Source organism: Chanos chanos, chromosome 6 (assembly GCF_902362185.1).
Source record: "Chanos chanos chromosome 6, fChaCha1.1, whole genome shotgun sequence".
Taxonomy (NCBI): domain Eukaryota; kingdom Metazoa; phylum Chordata; class Actinopteri; order Gonorynchiformes; family Chanidae; genus Chanos; species Chanos chanos.
In genome coordinates, this window is record NC_044500.1 from 26,058,515 (window position 1) to 26,075,011 (window position 16,497).

At 43.9% G+C, this 16,497-nt stretch overlaps 1 protein-coding gene across 2 annotated transcripts in view; it reads right to left on the bottom strand.

Annotated features, from left to right (window-relative positions):
• The window catches only part of dlgap4b (discs, large (Drosophila) homolog-associated protein 4b), a 34,379-nt gene extending 18,191 nt beyond the window's left edge, over positions 1–16,188 (bottom strand). The window contains exons 1-6 of one of the 2 annotated variants that reach the window (XM_030776538.1): positions 15,762–16,188; positions 14,504–15,312; positions 11,881–12,107; positions 9,938–10,036; positions 8,597–8,750; positions 4,701–4,971 (exon numbers count right to left, since the gene is read on the bottom strand). In XM_030776538.1, the coding sequence (XP_030632398.1) occupies positions 4,701–4,971; positions 8,597–8,750; positions 9,938–10,036; positions 11,881–12,107; positions 14,504–15,312; positions 15,762–16,188 (1,987 nt within the window). The remainder of the gene's footprint in view (positions 1–4,700; positions 4,972–8,596; positions 8,751–9,937; positions 10,037–11,880; positions 12,108–14,503; positions 15,313–15,761) is intronic. The other variant, XM_030776539.1, reaches the window with a different exon arrangement.
• Positions 16,189–16,497: the final 309 nt, after the last annotated feature.

The following is a 16,497-nucleotide window of genomic DNA, read 5'->3' on the forward strand; positions in this document are numbered from 1 at the left end:
ATTGTTCATTTTCTGCAGACTCCCAGGGTGCGACCAAACCATCATCCGCTAAACTCTTCTTGAACATCTGAAAAGACCACAGTTTACCACAACACCTACCAAAAATGCTGGGAAGACCAAAAGGTTCAGCTATTATGGTCAGTCGTTAGCTCCATCTCTTTAGTGACTTCGCATCTCACTTAACCAGGCGTTTCTTTGCTTTAAGACATCAGCTCTCCTCTTCTCCTAAGCACATACACCTCATTACACGCCTTCTTATCGTCAGCTCTTCCCATCGAAGGGCTTTTAAAACTATACAGGATACAGGCCTGACCGGAGAGCTCGCTCAATAATTGACGGGCTTCTAAGTGCATTAAAACCGAGACCGACCGTTAGTGCTTATCCGCGAGGCTCAGAGACAAGCCCGGGAAGACGAATGGAGATGGAACAACGGATTGGATCTTTGGGTATTTATGTAACACAGAAGTACTGCATGTAAAGTCATCATTCAATCACAAGCTATGCCGCAACATGCTATACACCCCATTGAGGCGGTCGGGCGGGTGTGTGTGTGTACGTGTGTGTGTGTGTATGTTGAGTATGTTGAGTTATCATAAAGTATGGGTTTCTATTCGTTTCCACTTATTACACACTTTTAACTTTGGTAGCACAAGGTCAAGAGTTTTCTTCAACTGCCTCTCTCTCTCAACACAATGTTCCTTTCTATCAATTCAAAACTAGGCGAAGGTTTCTCATTCTTTTTAAATACCACTCCAGACGGAATACAGAAGCACTCCTTCAGTGACAAAGTTCATTTTGCAGCGCTGACTCAGACTTGAAGTATCCATGCAGTTCTTTCAATGACATTACTAATACAGCGGTTAATGGAACCCGTTGACAGGAGCACGGAGAAAACACATCAGGTCGTCATGCAATTTTTCAAGCGGCACAGCACCAAGTTTACAGTTTGTTTTATTTAGAGACACCCTCAACTATACCGGGTCGCTACGATACAAAAACTAAAGGCAGACCGGTTTCAGCTATCACAGTCTCTCCGTTCAAGTGGCCACTGGAGCAAGCCCATACTGCATTTCTAAAACAAGTACACCAAAGCAACGTCACGCGAAATTTCCAACAGTCTATCGGATAGATAAACCAACAGTATTAATAAAATGAACTCCGACTCCAAAACAATAAACCACAAGAATAATTTGTTCTTTTACCTGCAGACCAGAGGGCGAAACTATAGAGGCTGCATCTACTGCAATTAACCCACTCTTGCCATTCTGTTTGATATTTGCTAAAAATCAACCTTACCTACAACAAGCTAATACGGTTTGTCAGCATAATATATGAGGATGCTATTAAAAGTTTCGGTTTCGTATTGAAACGACCGAAACGATCGCCTCAAAGTTCACTTTGATTAGAGTACTACCAGTTGTTAGTGTCACAATTTTCCTCCCACATCCACCAGTTTAGCAGAGTTCTACACCTACCGTGTCCGTCTTAACTCGACGAGGTTGGGCACACTGGGGTATTCAACGAAAGGTGATAAATACATAGGACACCACAGGTTAAGAAAGAGAAACCCACTCCCAAGGAAGTGAAAAAAGTTAAATCTATGCTCCTACTACACATCTATATCTCACCATAAAGAAATCTATCCCTTTAAAAGGAGCGGAACGGTATGTGTAGGAAGAGGCGTGGCGGTAGAGCGAATAGCGCCTCTCTGTGGCCGGGCTCATGCAAGCTACACGTGCAAATGAACTTGGCAACAATACGGTGAAACATATTTTGACACAGGAAAACAATATACAGTCGAAACCAATATAGCTAAACCTAGCACACTTTATTCATGAATGTCACAGTTGCTTTCATAATGAACAAAGTTTTACACAAAGAGCTAACCGTTAATTCGTGTCACAAGACCGCAATGCCTTGTCGGCAGATGGAGGCACAATCATGCCGTACCTCCTCTCACTCACTAATCCTGAAACAAGGGTAGCCCTCATCAGGCACAGCAAAGTACGCAGTTTATCCCTTTGCGATAATATACATTGGACGGGACGGTTAATATAGGAGTTAAACAGCGTGGAAAACGCTCGAGCAACAGTCAGTTTAATCGCCTTCATTAACACCATCTAAGATCAGTCCAGGTTAACGAGGCGTAGACCAGCAGGTAGTCTCGCTGGTGGAGAGCATCCAGTAAGAACATACAGAAATGCTACCCGAATGAAACTTCAACTAGGGGAATAAAACTACTAACGGTCTCTATGATGAAGGTAAGAAGGCATTTACCGAATCCAAGAATGATGTTCTCCACGCTGCCTTATCAAATATGCAGTGAATGGTTTCTGCATCCCGCTTCTCTGGAGCAAATTTAGCAGTCTGTACTCTCGAGACGTTATCTTTCTTTATCGTCTAACCAGATAACTCCTGGGAATTATGTATTTGCAGACGATGTTTCCGTTAGATAATCGTTATTTTCGTAATTGAGTGTAGCACCGCGGTCCACGTCTCAGAAAGAAAGGATTCTGTAGGCACACCCTCCATACTGTGTATTGGAGTATTGTTTAAGGAAACCCTACCATCGAGACCACGCATAGGGCAGACAAACTGTCAGTTATTGCTATAGGCGTAATAATTGGGCTATAATTCAGTAGACCCCGCCTTAAAAACCTCGCATGCAACATCCTTGTAATACCGCTGAGCTCCCGCCCTCTCTGACGCAAATGGCTAGTGGTGTGCCTGTGAGTAAGTCAGGGAGGGAATGAGGTGCTTTGACTTCAGCTTTTCTCCATTCTTGGAGAGGAGTGCGGCGGAAGACACAGCTTATCCAACCATTTATCCTCAGTCTTAGCTATTCTGAATAAAATGGCGCTACTGATCACAAATCAAAACGCAGGGGCATAATATCTTAATATTTCAATTCTGAAATAGGTAGATAGATAGATAGACCGACAGACAGACAGACAGACAGACAAGGCCCAAACGGGTTTAGAGTACATAAGCGAAAGACTTTAGTGCATGTTAAATGAATAAAGTTAAAAGCTTCTATCCAGTAGCAAAGTACTGACCTAATTCCCCTGCTACAGAGCAGACATCCCCTAGTCAGCATACAGGATTACTCAGTGGAGTGGACTGTTCAAACACACACACACACACGCATACACACACATACACACACACATGGTCACGCACACGCACATACAGAGACGCCATGTGGTTACTCAAAGACATCCTACCTCCATATGACATAGTTACTGGAAATTATGACGTTGTGACATTATTACATTATTAAGAAAATTTAAGAAAGAGTATCTTCTCCTGAGCATTGTTTTTCCATGAACATTGACCTTACTGAAATTGTGGAAAACAGGAAGTAATGCACCTCGATATTTTTAACTCGCAATAACAAAAGTTCAGGGGTTTTTTTTTTAGTACATGCTCTGTAACTTGCAGTATGGTGAAGTCAGTGAGCAGGATTTATGACTTAGAGGGCCGTGGTCAATTCTCTGCAATCTGCGGCAGCTGTAAGGTGTTTAGTACACAGCATATGAGGACTGACCTGTACTATACAGCAAAGAGCCTCAGACCTACTGTGACACACAATCTAACTAAGACTGCCCTCTACTGGACACACGTGTGAAGGTTCATGAGATATCGAAAACTTTGTCTTTTGTCTTAAACACAACAGCATGCTACCCAGAAATGGTGACTCCCAAACAGAAACACAGTGACTGCAAAACACAAGCTCTCACAGGCACATGGGAGACAGGCTCTGTGTAGTTAACATCACTGGTGTGAATCTCCTGTGTAAACTCATAGCATTTGTTTGTTAAAATGCTCTGCAAAATGTAAATAATGGGTCATGTTTTCACTCCTCAGAAATCCGTTCCCTGTAAGTGTAGCATAACAGTCCTGTCTCTCACAGGATTAGATCAACTCTATTGATAGGCAAAACTGCTGTAATCTACTGGAGCTGGAATTAGCCTCAGTGTTGAGAATGCAGAATTGAATCGGAATTGCGAGAAACTGAATTCAGTTCAAAGAAATTATTTGTAGTTTCAGAACCAAGAGAGGTGTAATCTGTAATTATTGAATATACAAATTGTATTAAATAGTACAGCATAAAATAAAATAGAGAATGCAGTATTGTAGTCTCGTTTATAGACACTCAGGTAAATGAGACCTTTTCATTTCACATGACAGAAAACATACTGTTCTGCAAAAAGAGTTAATGTGAATGATTTATGTTGTATTTTAGAAGCTGCTCTCTGAAAGCGGATTTGAAATGTATTTGAATACATTTTTTTCTCAATAACTGCTCAAACATTCAAATTAGAAAAAACTCTACTAGTGCTCAGTGCCCACAGAGTGGAGTTACATGTAATCTACTGGAAATCTGTTTAACAGCCTGTAATTTCATTGTTATTCCAGTTTGATTTACTTAATGTTTTTTTTCAATTTGAATTCAAATTACATTTTAATTGAGACTGAAATTAGTAAATAAATTTGAATCAAAATTGATTAATTCATTCATTAATTGACCAGTTTATTCATAACATGTATTTTTTGACCATGAAACAAAACTCACGTTTGGCACATTATCTGGTATGACCAGTGTGTGGTTGAAGTGATGATGTCATAGCCCCTCACAGGGTTAGTGCGCAGAGCTCTTTGGTATGCAGAGGTTACCAGATATCTCTGAGTGAACTCACCAGTGCTGGTGCTGTAGGTGCGTACAGTGGTGGCAGTGGGAGGCGGGGAATCCGAGTCCAACGAGGCCGTGTCGTCGTCCTGGGAACAGCCTGCTTGGATGGCGCGTAGGTAGCTATGGCTACGGGATCGGAAGCATGTGGGCATGGGTAGGTCAGGGGGTTCGTCAGCCCGCGAGTGGGACCGTGAGTGAGTGTGGATGTGGGTTTCCCCAAACACAGACTCCGAGCAGGATTCGTCTCCGTAACGCTGGCTCAGCTCCAGGTCTCGCACCTGGTGGAACAAAGGCAGGTTCAGACAGGTTGCCAGATTGGTGTGATAAGAGCCTGATTCACAGTGGTGCATGGTGGAGCATGTGGTACTGATTTTGGCCTGAGGAGCTGTGGCTGTCACTGATCAGTTTGCTCAGACACTCTGAACAAACCCTACAAAGGAATGAAAATATAAACCAAACAAGGCTCTGCAGCTGACAAGTGGCAGGGGTGGGTGTGGGTGTGGGTGTGGGTGTGGCGGTGGTGTTTAACTATATGGACCTCTGCTGCATTCAGTGATGTAATTTCCTGTGGGAAACCTCTAAAGGATAAGAACAAATTACTGTAATGTAGTGTTACCTTCTAACAAGCCACAAGTATATTAAAAACAACAACAACCACAAAAATTCTCACTCAAAATCCTGTGAGAACAAGAAAAGAGAAGTGAGGAGTGTGCGTGTGCATATGTGTGTGTGTGTGTGTGTGTGAGAGAGGGAGAGAGTGAGAGAATGAGAGAGAGAGAGCGAGTGAGAGACGCACCTGTGCGGAACAGCTGTTGTGAGAGCACTAAAACTGAACCAAATGGGCCCAGAACAGCACTATAGCAAACAGAATGGACAAGCATAGCATTCCTCTAAGACACGTCTGCCTTCACAGAGCCACAAACACAGTTTAAGGAGTTTTCTGAGATGCATCAAGATAGATATACTAACACTGATTTCTTAAATAACACGCAATGGACTACAAGTTAATAATAATATACAACAATTTTATATAAACAATTAAATAAACAAAATATCCATTCATTCCAAATGCTCATTTAAATGTTAAATCAAGTGAATTCCTCTAGAAACAGCATAAAGCTCTTTTCATCTGACACACTGAATAAAATGATAATCAGTTGAAACATAATCCATGTAACAAACCATTACAGCCAATACAGTTCTGTACCTTAGGGATTCCTGTGTCCCTTTTTTTTTAAATTTAGTTTTTTATATTTTTCATAATAATACTGATTAGTCTGTGCTATAGACTGATATTTATTTATGTCTGTAATTAAATGTTGTTAGTCTGAGGTGAGTTTTATATTGGGTTAGATCAGATTAAATTGAGTTTAGAGACAGAGAAATGGCTGTAAATATGAGGTAAATGAGGTTAAGGGCTGTTAGGATGGATGGATGGGGGATGTGGCCATTCTTCCTGGGAGAGCTGTTTGGAGGGAAACAGGGAGGAAAGCACAGTGTTTCTATCTGTCATTCACACAGCTGGGATCCAATAAAGCAGCAGAGGGGTGAGTCATAGCTAAGAACAAAGCTCAGAGGTGTGTGTGTGTGTGTGTGTGTGTGTGTGTGTGTGTGTGTGTGTGTGTGTGTGTGTGTGTGTGGAGGAAGAATGCCAGGGAGATTGCCAGAGAGAGAGAGCAGGAGATAAAGATTAAGAGAAGACAGAAGAGAGGGATTCTTTTAAAAGGCTAGGACTAACTTGCTGGATGAATCAAACGCCAGACAAATTAAAGACAATTTGTTCTCACCAGCTGAAACATCACAGGGGAGGTCTTTGTTGCGTCTGACGAACAAAACGACCCTCTCCATCCAGGATTAATTAATGACTACTGTTTTATTTTCACATGTTGCACTACACATCAAGTCTCTGTCTAAACTTAATCCAAAATTCCAGACAATAAGAAGGCCAGACCAATTTGTCCAGACTTTTCACTCTCTGGTCACAACAAGAGCTTTATTATGCATTTTCCCACAAAGCTGTGGTGTCCCTCTGTTCATAGGGACCTCATTACAATTTCAATGACAGAGCATTTCCAGAGCTGGTTTGCATTAGATGTATTTTGAGAAATTCAAAACAGCAAAAATCCAAGATGGTGGAAGACGAAGGTCTTTGAGTTTAAGCAGTATGAGAGATAAACACATCTGAAATTTGTATATTTCTCTCTCTCTCTCTCTCTCTCTCTCTCTCTGTATATATATATATATATATATATGTGTGTGTGTGTGTGTGTGTGTGTGTCTGTCATGCTTACCTAGTGCACAATTAGAATTCTAGTGTTATGTTAGGAAAACCCACACATACAAGAACATGTCTGAGAAATTGCTGTGAAAAAATTTGAAATACTTTCACTGGATGTTAATCTAAACCGTGCTATAAGAACAAGCATGGGTTTTCAACATAAATAAGCAAGTTTATTTTAGATTAAATCTGAACAATATGAAAGTCAAATTTTCAACCATACTCAAATTTTAATCTTAAAAGTGCTTCTTTTCTTTTTCTTTTTCCCTTTTAAAAAATTCTTTGACAGGGGAGAACTCTGCTGCAGAATTGTAAGACAGTGAAAGGGATGAGAGAGAGAGAGCACTGTCGTCCAAGAATAAGCCCTCTCTAGAAAGTTCTCAATAATCAAAGAGTCGACTGAATCAGTGATAAAGGCGCTGCACGTGTGAGATCTCTGACACACAAAAATATACCACATCTTACAAAGTCAAAAATAATCATTTTCCTCTAAGGCCTCCTGGGTGCAGAGTGTAGGAAGGCAGAGGAAGGAAAGTTAAATATAATATTGAGACTGTTATTGAAGGTGAACTGAGACACTGGGAAATACACTGACACAAAGAAAAGCAATCAGGTGATACCATGAGTCCAGTGACCAGTCACTGGAAGCCTTAAAGTACGCATGAATAAGGTTTCACAAAAACACTGTCCTGATTAATTTTATGTTTATGCTTAATGGTCTCTAAGTCTTTTGGTAATTATATTAGTTAACCTTTTCATGCATGTGTAATAACACAGCCTCAGTTTACTTTAAATCTACCTTCTCCGATATGACCGTCTGTCTAATGTGACGTGAGTGACGCACACATATTGCACAGTGACAAATGCAGGTAGCTCTCTGAGAGGCACAAAATACCTTTTCATTTGTAAAGAACCTGACAGAGATACATCTGTGCAGTGTATCTGTGACTGACCTTCTTACTGAAGCCCTGTGTGGAATAAACGTTGGATTGTGGGATGTGCGTCAGAGTGACTGGAGTGACCTTGTTGACAGTAGGGTTAATGGGCTCTCTGTGTATGGACCAATGGGATCTCCTCTCAGAGCTAGTGTCATACACTATATCACTGCGACAACTCAATGCATTAGTGCCCAGATATGTTCCCATTATAAAAGGGGGCTTTAGTCATTTCGCTCTTATTGCAGGCCCAAAACTACTCTGCTTTCACTCAGGCAAAGTGAAGAGGGAGGCATGGGGTGGGGCGGGGCGGGGAAGGGTGGATCTGAAAGGGGGAAGACGTAAAGCTCTTTGAGAAAAGACGAGGGCTAATTCTACAGGTTGATGACTCGCTTTCAGGAACGGGCTGCGAAATTTCTGTGTGATGCCAATCTATTATCTCCGGTCATTACCACTGTAGGAATGATTATCTCACCCAGTGACGCGTGGACCAGATAAAGAGGCTATAATTGACTGATATTTATGAATGAGCGAGACAAAAGCCACAGGAAAGAGACAGCTTTTCAATTTTTGTTGATAAGGTGCTGACTACAGTGTACACAACAGCTGTAATTTCGCCTAACACCAGCTGGACCAGTCATACTGTGATGTCCATAGCGTAGGTGTGTATTGGGATAGGTGACCTCTGACCTGGCTGATGCAGCTGTTGCGGCCGAGCGTACTGCAGCCTTGGCTGAAGTCGTCGTCATCCCAACGTGGGAACGGAGAGCCAGACGAGCCCCCGATACAGTCCAGATTATCCAAACTACGGTTCCCAGAGAACTCTCTAAGAGAGGGAAGACAACTGGAGAGGGCAGAGAGAAAGAAAGAAGGCGAGAGAGAGAGAGAGAGAGAGAGAGAGAGAGAGAGGATGGGGGGGGGGGGTGGAGGTAGAGACGAGAGCAGAGGAGAAAATCAGTATGTCCCATCAAACTGCGATGTGATGTTACTCCTCAGACACATGGGAAGAGCTCATGGAAAGAGATAAAGCACACACTTAAAGCTCTCTGCAGTGAAAAAGAGCATGACCGTATACGTATTATTTTTATATGAGGTTTGCAACATGTTCAAATTACACACAGAACCTGACTAATGTGCTTTGTCCATATAAAGGTCCTATCCATTTAGTCATTCATCAGTCCAACCACCCATCTGTCTGTCCATCTGTTCCATCCATCAGTCCAGTCATCCATAAATCCATCCATCGATCCATCCATCAGTCCATCCATCGATCCACCCATCCATCCATCCATCCATCCATCCATCCATCCATCCACTCACTCATTGATCGATCCATCCATCCATCCATCCATTTATCTAGTTAACTGAAACAAAAGGATTTTGATGGAGCAAGGCAAGCAGCTATGAATACCTGCATCAAATTACACAACTGACTCAGGTCAGGTGTTCCTCATTCTTAGCTGTGTCCATCATCACATGTCCTGAATCAGTTGGTAAGACCATAAAACACACATATGGAACAACCGTTGGGAAGGCATTCTGGAACATAATGTGAAAACCTGAACTACAAACAGGACCGTATGCTTTAGCACTTCACTGAAGGATTTTAATGAAGACAAACACAGTTGAGAAATAGCCAAAGCTGAGCATACATGCCATCCAAGCAGGAATCTTCTCATTGTGATAAACCAGACCGACTCACTGCACTGCCTTACTAAACTGATCTGATGTAGACAACTGCCAATCAGCAAAGAGCTGATTCACATTGATGTCCAATCAGAGAATGCTTTAAGCAAAAGCAGCTGTCCAACTGGGGAGCGTCTGAGCAGCGTGACAGTCCGCGTCTAGAACCTCTGGGTTCTCTTTTAGCTGGCTATATTAATCACTTTCACCCGTCCGGGCGCCGTCAGACAAGCCTGAGGGTCGAACGTCCCTCAGGAGGTCTCAGACAGGATGGCTGTGACCGCAGAGTGGAGCATTTTTGAGCGGCCAGCGTGACGATGCCAGACAGCGGCAGAGGGCTACACTGACCTGACAGATCTTCCAATCTGTTGTAGAGATGCGATGCTGTGGAGGGGAGACCACAGGGCCTGCAGATCGCCCTGCAGCATGGAGTAATCCAACATACGACTGCAGTGGAGGTGGACGAAGGGTTTGGGTTGTGTTTGGAGAGGGGTTTGGTGTTGGGAGTGGCAGGAATGGAGTAGGGTGGGGAAGGGGTGGAGACAGTTTATGGAGAGGAATGAGAGCATTCGGGTTACAGGTGTAGAAGTGGTGCAGAAGCCGTGGTTCGGGTTTAGGGGTAACGGTATGGAAAGCATGTATGTGCATGTATGTTTAGGGGCAAGGGTATGGAAAGCATGTGGAAAGCATTTCAGGGAAGGGGGAGAGATTAATTTGGGAAGATGATAGTGAAGTGGACAATGTTAAGGAGGTGGGGGGGGGGGCATGAAGTTTCAGAGTGGTAGATTGATTTATTTATGTGTGTGTGTGAGAGAGAGACAGAGAGAGAGAGAGAGAGAGAGAGAGAGAGAGCAAAAACAATGGGGTTGCCGCCCAGACACCAATCCAAGAATAGGCAGAAATGAAAGATTGAAACATAGAAAAGAGAGAAAGAATCAAAAGAAGAGGTAGAGAAAGAATTGTGAGGTGAGGTGGAATATGTTTGGATGAATGAGTGAGAGAAGAAATGTTAGGAGATAAGGAGAAGAGGTGTTGGTATTTAAGGAACGGTGGATGTTCACTTTTAATGACAATATACCCTGATTTTTATCTGTTTTGTTTATAAATGGGAGTTGCATCACAACACTTTTCTTAACTGCAATTGTGTATGTAAAAACAGGGAGAACCTACAACACCAAAAACTCATTTAAAACTCTAGAACACAGAAGAATATTTAACACAGATCAGCACTGAAGTCTGAAATGCTGATCTTTAAACCGGTCATAAATAAATCTACACCATCTACATTAGCACACACACTATTCCATGGTATTCTGTGTGTGTGTGTGTGTGTGTGTGTGTGTGTGTGTGTGTGGGTGTAGATGTGTGCACGTGTGTGTTTTCCTTTGACTGTATTAGTTTGGTGCCACCTTGTGTTACTGTACTGAACTGAACTGAATGTCTTTTTGTCTGTCAGTTTCTCTCTCCGTGTGTCTGTGTGTGTGTTGTGTATGTGTATGTGTGTGTGGGTGGGTTGTGTGCATGCTCTGTGTGTGTTTTGTGTGTGTGTCTGTGGGTTGTGTGTGTGTGTGTTTATAACTACTGTGTGTAATTGTTTAAAAGATCATATCATTGCTTTTAGTTAAGTGCCTGTGTGAGAGGGTGCATATGTTGGAGAAGGAAACAGACCAGCCATGTTTAACTGAATGCATGAATAAGCACAGTGTGCTTGGCTGTGTGTGTGTGTGTGTGTGTGTGTGAGAGAGAGAGAGAGAGAGAGAGAGAGAGAGAGAGAGAATTCCTGAGCTCCATCCTTTGGATGATCACACCTCCACTCCCAGCGGGATTCCTGGCTCTCTAGCAGCCCTCTGCTGTGTGAGCGTAAGGCTGTGTTCACACTTTCGGTCATTTTCCTCCAATTTTTCAAAACTCAGAGCTTTTCATCATCATTTTTAAGCATGTGGGGGACACTACAAACAATGTTCATCTGAGTTCTGTCCAGCTGTCTGTCAGTCTGCAGTGCAGTTCATTCTGTATGTGCATTATGAACAAAAAATCCCTGGGAGTTCCCATGCCCCCAGAGCGGTTCTAAGCAAAACCTTCTAGGTTAAAAACTGTCGTGGAGCAGTGATAAGTGTGAGTCTTCTCTCAAATGGACAGTGGACAGAATTCTCCTCTACTCTATATTCACTTGAATACGAGTTTGGTTCTTTTCAAGTATCAGCCTATACACAAAAATACCCTAAAAGAATATATATGTGAGTCTGGGTGTGTGTGTGTGCATGTGTGTGTGTGTGTGTGTGTTGTCTTACTTCCGAGGTGGAAGCTGGTCGCTGAGTGATTGCTGTGTGGCGCGTAGATAACTCTGACGACGGGCAGCGGTTTTTGGGGAGGGTTTGGGGCTGCTGTCCGAGTCATCGCTGTCCTCCAGGTCCCCCATGGCTTTCACGTAGCTGCCACTCCTCATCCTACGACAGGGGATCTCCCCTGGAACACCGCTTCTTCCCAGAGTTCCGCCCCAGTCGCCGGTAGAGGGCATCTTTCCAAAATGACACACAACATGGAAAAACATCCAGTTTTAAAAGGGCCATTCACCAGGGAGGAAAACAGTTCAGATGTGAACATAAAGCTCTGGAGAGCAATAACGTTAATATGTACCTTTAAATTGGTCTTTTGGTAGAGAATACAGATCAACTTATTTGGTGGGTTCAAGCGGATAGTTGTATTTGTGCTGGTTCTGAAACTAACAATCTAGTGGTGTAAACCACTCTTATGCAGTATAGTACAGCCTAGTACAGTCTGTTCCCTACAGTTTAGAGCAGGGGTCTCAAACTCCGGTCCTGGAGGGCCGGGGTCCTGCTGTTTTTCTTGTAGATCAACTAAATAGAATCTCTGATTGGCTGAAGAGTGTCCACACCTGTTTTCAAGGTGAAAATCAACAGGTAACTAAGAGGTGAAAACAAAAATCAGCAGGACCCCGGCCCTCCAGGACCGGAGTTTGACACCCCTGGTTTAGAGGTCTAGTACACTCTAGTACACTCTGGTAAAGTCTAATAAAGCCTATTCCCTATAGTTTAGTGGTTAAGTACATTCTAGTACTCTCTGGTAAAGTCTAGTGAAGTGTGTTCCCTATAGTTTAGTAGTTAAGTACACTCTAGTACTCTCTGCTAAAGTCTAATACAGCCCGTTCCCTACAGTTTAATGGTTAAGTACACTCTGGTAAAGTCTAGTAAAGCCTGCTCCCCATAGTTTAGTGGTTAAGTACACTCTAGTACTCTCTGGTAAAGTCTAATAAAGCCTGTACCCTTTAGTTTAACGGTTAAGTACACTCTAGTAAAGTCTAATAAAGCCTGTACCCTTTAGTTTAGTGATTAAGTACACTCTGGTAAAGTCTAGTGAAGCCTGCTCCCCATAGTTTAGTGAAGTGTGTTCCCTATAGTTAAGTAGTTAAGTACACTCTAGTACACTCTGCTAAAGTCTAATACAGCCCGTTCCCTACAGATTAATGGTTAAGTACACTCTGGTAAAGTCTAGTAAAGCCTGCTCCCCATAGTTTAGTGGTTAAGTACACTCTAGTACTCTCTGGTAAAGTCTAATAAAGCCTGTACCCTTTAGTTAAACGGTTAAGTACACTCTAGTAAAGTCTAATAAAGCCTGTACCCTTTAGTTTAGTGGTTAAGTACACTCTGGTAAAGTCTAGTAAAGCCTGCTCCCCATAGTTTAGTGGTTAAGTACACTCTGCTACACTCTAGTCCAGTACAGTAGGGTGACCATATGTCCTCCTTTTCCTGGACATATCCTCTTTTTTGGACCTAAAGAATGCGTTCAGCATTTTCGCCAAAATGTCCGGGATTTGGCTTTTGCTTTCCACAGTCGCCATTCATTGTGTGTGCGTTTGCATTGTTTTTACCTTTCTCTTTACGTCCCGCATGCCACCAATGGACGGTCATGTACACTATCATGCCATAAACAGTGGATAAACTGCATCTCATTCATTACCGTTAACACAGCATTACCGTTAACAGCCATTACCGTTCATTACCGTTAACAGCCAAAAGAACTTACGAAAGCCGTAACACCACCAAAACTTGAATGGAAAGAAAAAAGGTCATCTTGCCACTGTTATTACGCTAGTAGTTATTTATTTTATTAAAGACCAGCTGGCTATGCATTGTGACAGTTAAGTATAGATGCAGGATCACATTACATTGTCAAGCATCAACCTTACATGCGCAACGACAGGAACCGAAAATGACATACACTTAAATTTCCCAATAAGTTAGGAGGAGAATGCATCCTGCCCCCTGCCCCCCTGCCCCCCACCCCAATCCTCTTTTTTGAAAACCAAAATATGGTCACCCTAAGTACAGTCTGTTCTTCAGGAGTCCCTTCACCCTGCATGCTTTTGTTTTATTCCAGAACTAACACGTGATGAGTCCATTGATCAACTAATCGTCTAGCCCTTCATTAGCTCATTCAGCTGTGACAATGTAGGTTATAGAACAAAGATATGCAGGACAGAGGGACTTCAATAAAGGGACTGAAAACAAGGGCCTTTCAGATATCTTACTCTGAACTAGCCTTGCTACTCAGAGCTGATCCTTCACACTTAACATTTTTTTCACTGTTAACAATCTATGTCATTTACGGACTGAACACGGTAACATGAACACACACAGACAGGTTATGCTCATATATGGCAGGCAATGTTATGCCCACATACAATCATTGGATGATAACACGAGTTACAGCTCTGTCAGTCAACTAAAAAGAAATGACCAACAGATCAGTGCAACTTGCCTGATCCTATTAGACCGAACCCTCCAACAGTCTGATTCACTCTGAAGCTTTATAAGCAGTTTCACCCTTTCACCCTACTTTTCACCCATCAGGCGGTAGACAGTCATCTGACTAGAGAGCATAGAATCTACTCACTCTGCCTCTGACCTGTAGGTAATTACAGGCCAGTTCCTGATGGCACGATTTGGACTTGAGCAGAGAGCGGTCCAGTGTGGCAGAACCCTTCTGACACACCTGCCTGTTCGTCCCGAGGGTTAGCGTGGACCAAGGGCTCCCCTTCCCGAACTGACCGTCCCCGATCCCTCCTCCGGTCCCTCCCCCGGGGCCAAAGAGGGCAGGGAGCTCCTGGAGTTTCAGGTCATTGTTGCTTTTGGAGGACTTGAGCGTGTGCTCACTGATGGTGTTGTAACCATGCATGAAATACCTGGAGTTCCCCTCAGTACCATGGACCATCCCACCAGCCCCGCCCCCAACCCCGCCCATGCTGCTCTCCCGGCCCAGTGTCATCATCGCCATGGGGTTCCTATAGTTACTGATGTCACTGTCCAGGTCGTCTGAGCTCCAGTACCCTGACATGTTGGAACGTGGCCGGCGTTTGTTGGTGCCCTCACTCTTGGCCCGGTCCTTGCTCTTGCTCCGACGGTGCTGCTTGCCGCCATCCTCGCCTCCTGACGATGAGGTGGCATTGGCCGAGCGGCTGCTGTGGTTGCCCTTGACAGCAGAGCTCTCAAGTGACTGAGACTTGGCGAAAAGCTTCTGGACGGAGTGGACCAAGTATCGGATCCGTCCGGGACTGTCTGTACGCTGCTGCTGCTGCTGCTTGGTGGTTGCCACAGCCGAACTCCGGTGGAACTGCAGCGTGCTGAAGCCGTCCCGTTGCCCTGGCAACTGCTTCTCGAACTGGTCCAAGAGGTTGGGCGGCAAACGGTTCATCTTCCCCCTGCCTGAGATGGAGACAGAAAAATCAAATATTTATCAGTCAGAAATGGCAATAACCCTATGAGTTACTTCCTAAAAAATAGCTGCCTGCTACATAGATGTTTTCAGTAAAGAAAACATAATAATTTGGCTTTAATTATTTAAAAGCTGTGACATACAGAAATTAGGCAAAAGAAACCGTTCATTACAACTCCACACAATTGTAATTCTATCACATTTTGTAAGAGATTTTACGTGTTTTTTTCTAGTATAGCACAGACCTTATCAGAATCGACAGCCTTAAGACTCTAAAAAGTTAAATGTTAAATACCCCATACCTCAGTCCTCAGTTCAATTCAGTACAAATCGACTCAAAGAAGGCTTTTCTATTTGATAACAGCGAACATTAAAACAAGCCAATTCAAGCTGATGTTTCCTGCATTTCTCCCAGTCATGTTTAAACAGTCCTGTTTACCTGATATGGTGGCAGATCCACTGGTTATCATGGCATTCTGACTCTCTGCCATGCCAATTCCCAACCCCATGCCCATGGACATGGAGGTGCCCAGCGTGCCCGTGCTGATGCCACCGATGCTGTCTCCCCCGCCGGGGGGTGAGAAGTCCCCCTGCTGGTAGTGGGAGTTGTAGTGGATCCTGGGGAAGGTGCTACTGGTGGAGAGCTGGTTATTGAGGGGCATGAGGCAGTCCGGGGGCAGGCCGGGAGGGGCGGGGGACGGGGAGAAGTGGTGGGGGTCAAGCGCGCCATAGTGCTCCATTGCTCGGTGGTCAGGGGTGAGCAGGTAAGGGCTGCCAGGTAGGGTGGCGGCAGGAGGGTAGTGATCTCCGGGCGGGTCGCAGGCGTCAGAGAGATGGCGGCTGCGCTGGGGACCGTAACCTTTCATGGTGGAGCGGGGAGAGAGACCCCCACCCTCCTCTAAAACATCATGACAGCCCTGCCCAGGGACTCAGACACGCCCCGCAGAGAGAGTCCTACAGAGAGAGAGAGAGAGAGAGAGAGAGAGAGAGAGAGAGAGAGAGAGAGAGAGAGAGCGAGAGAGAGAGGAATATTGGCTGTAAAGTTTATAAAAAAATTGGTCACACAGACAAACACACAGACAGATTTGTGCAGAAAAACAAACCTGTATGTTAAGCTGCATCAGGCATCAACTGATTCAACAGGGATGGTATTGACTATGTTGAATACAATTTTA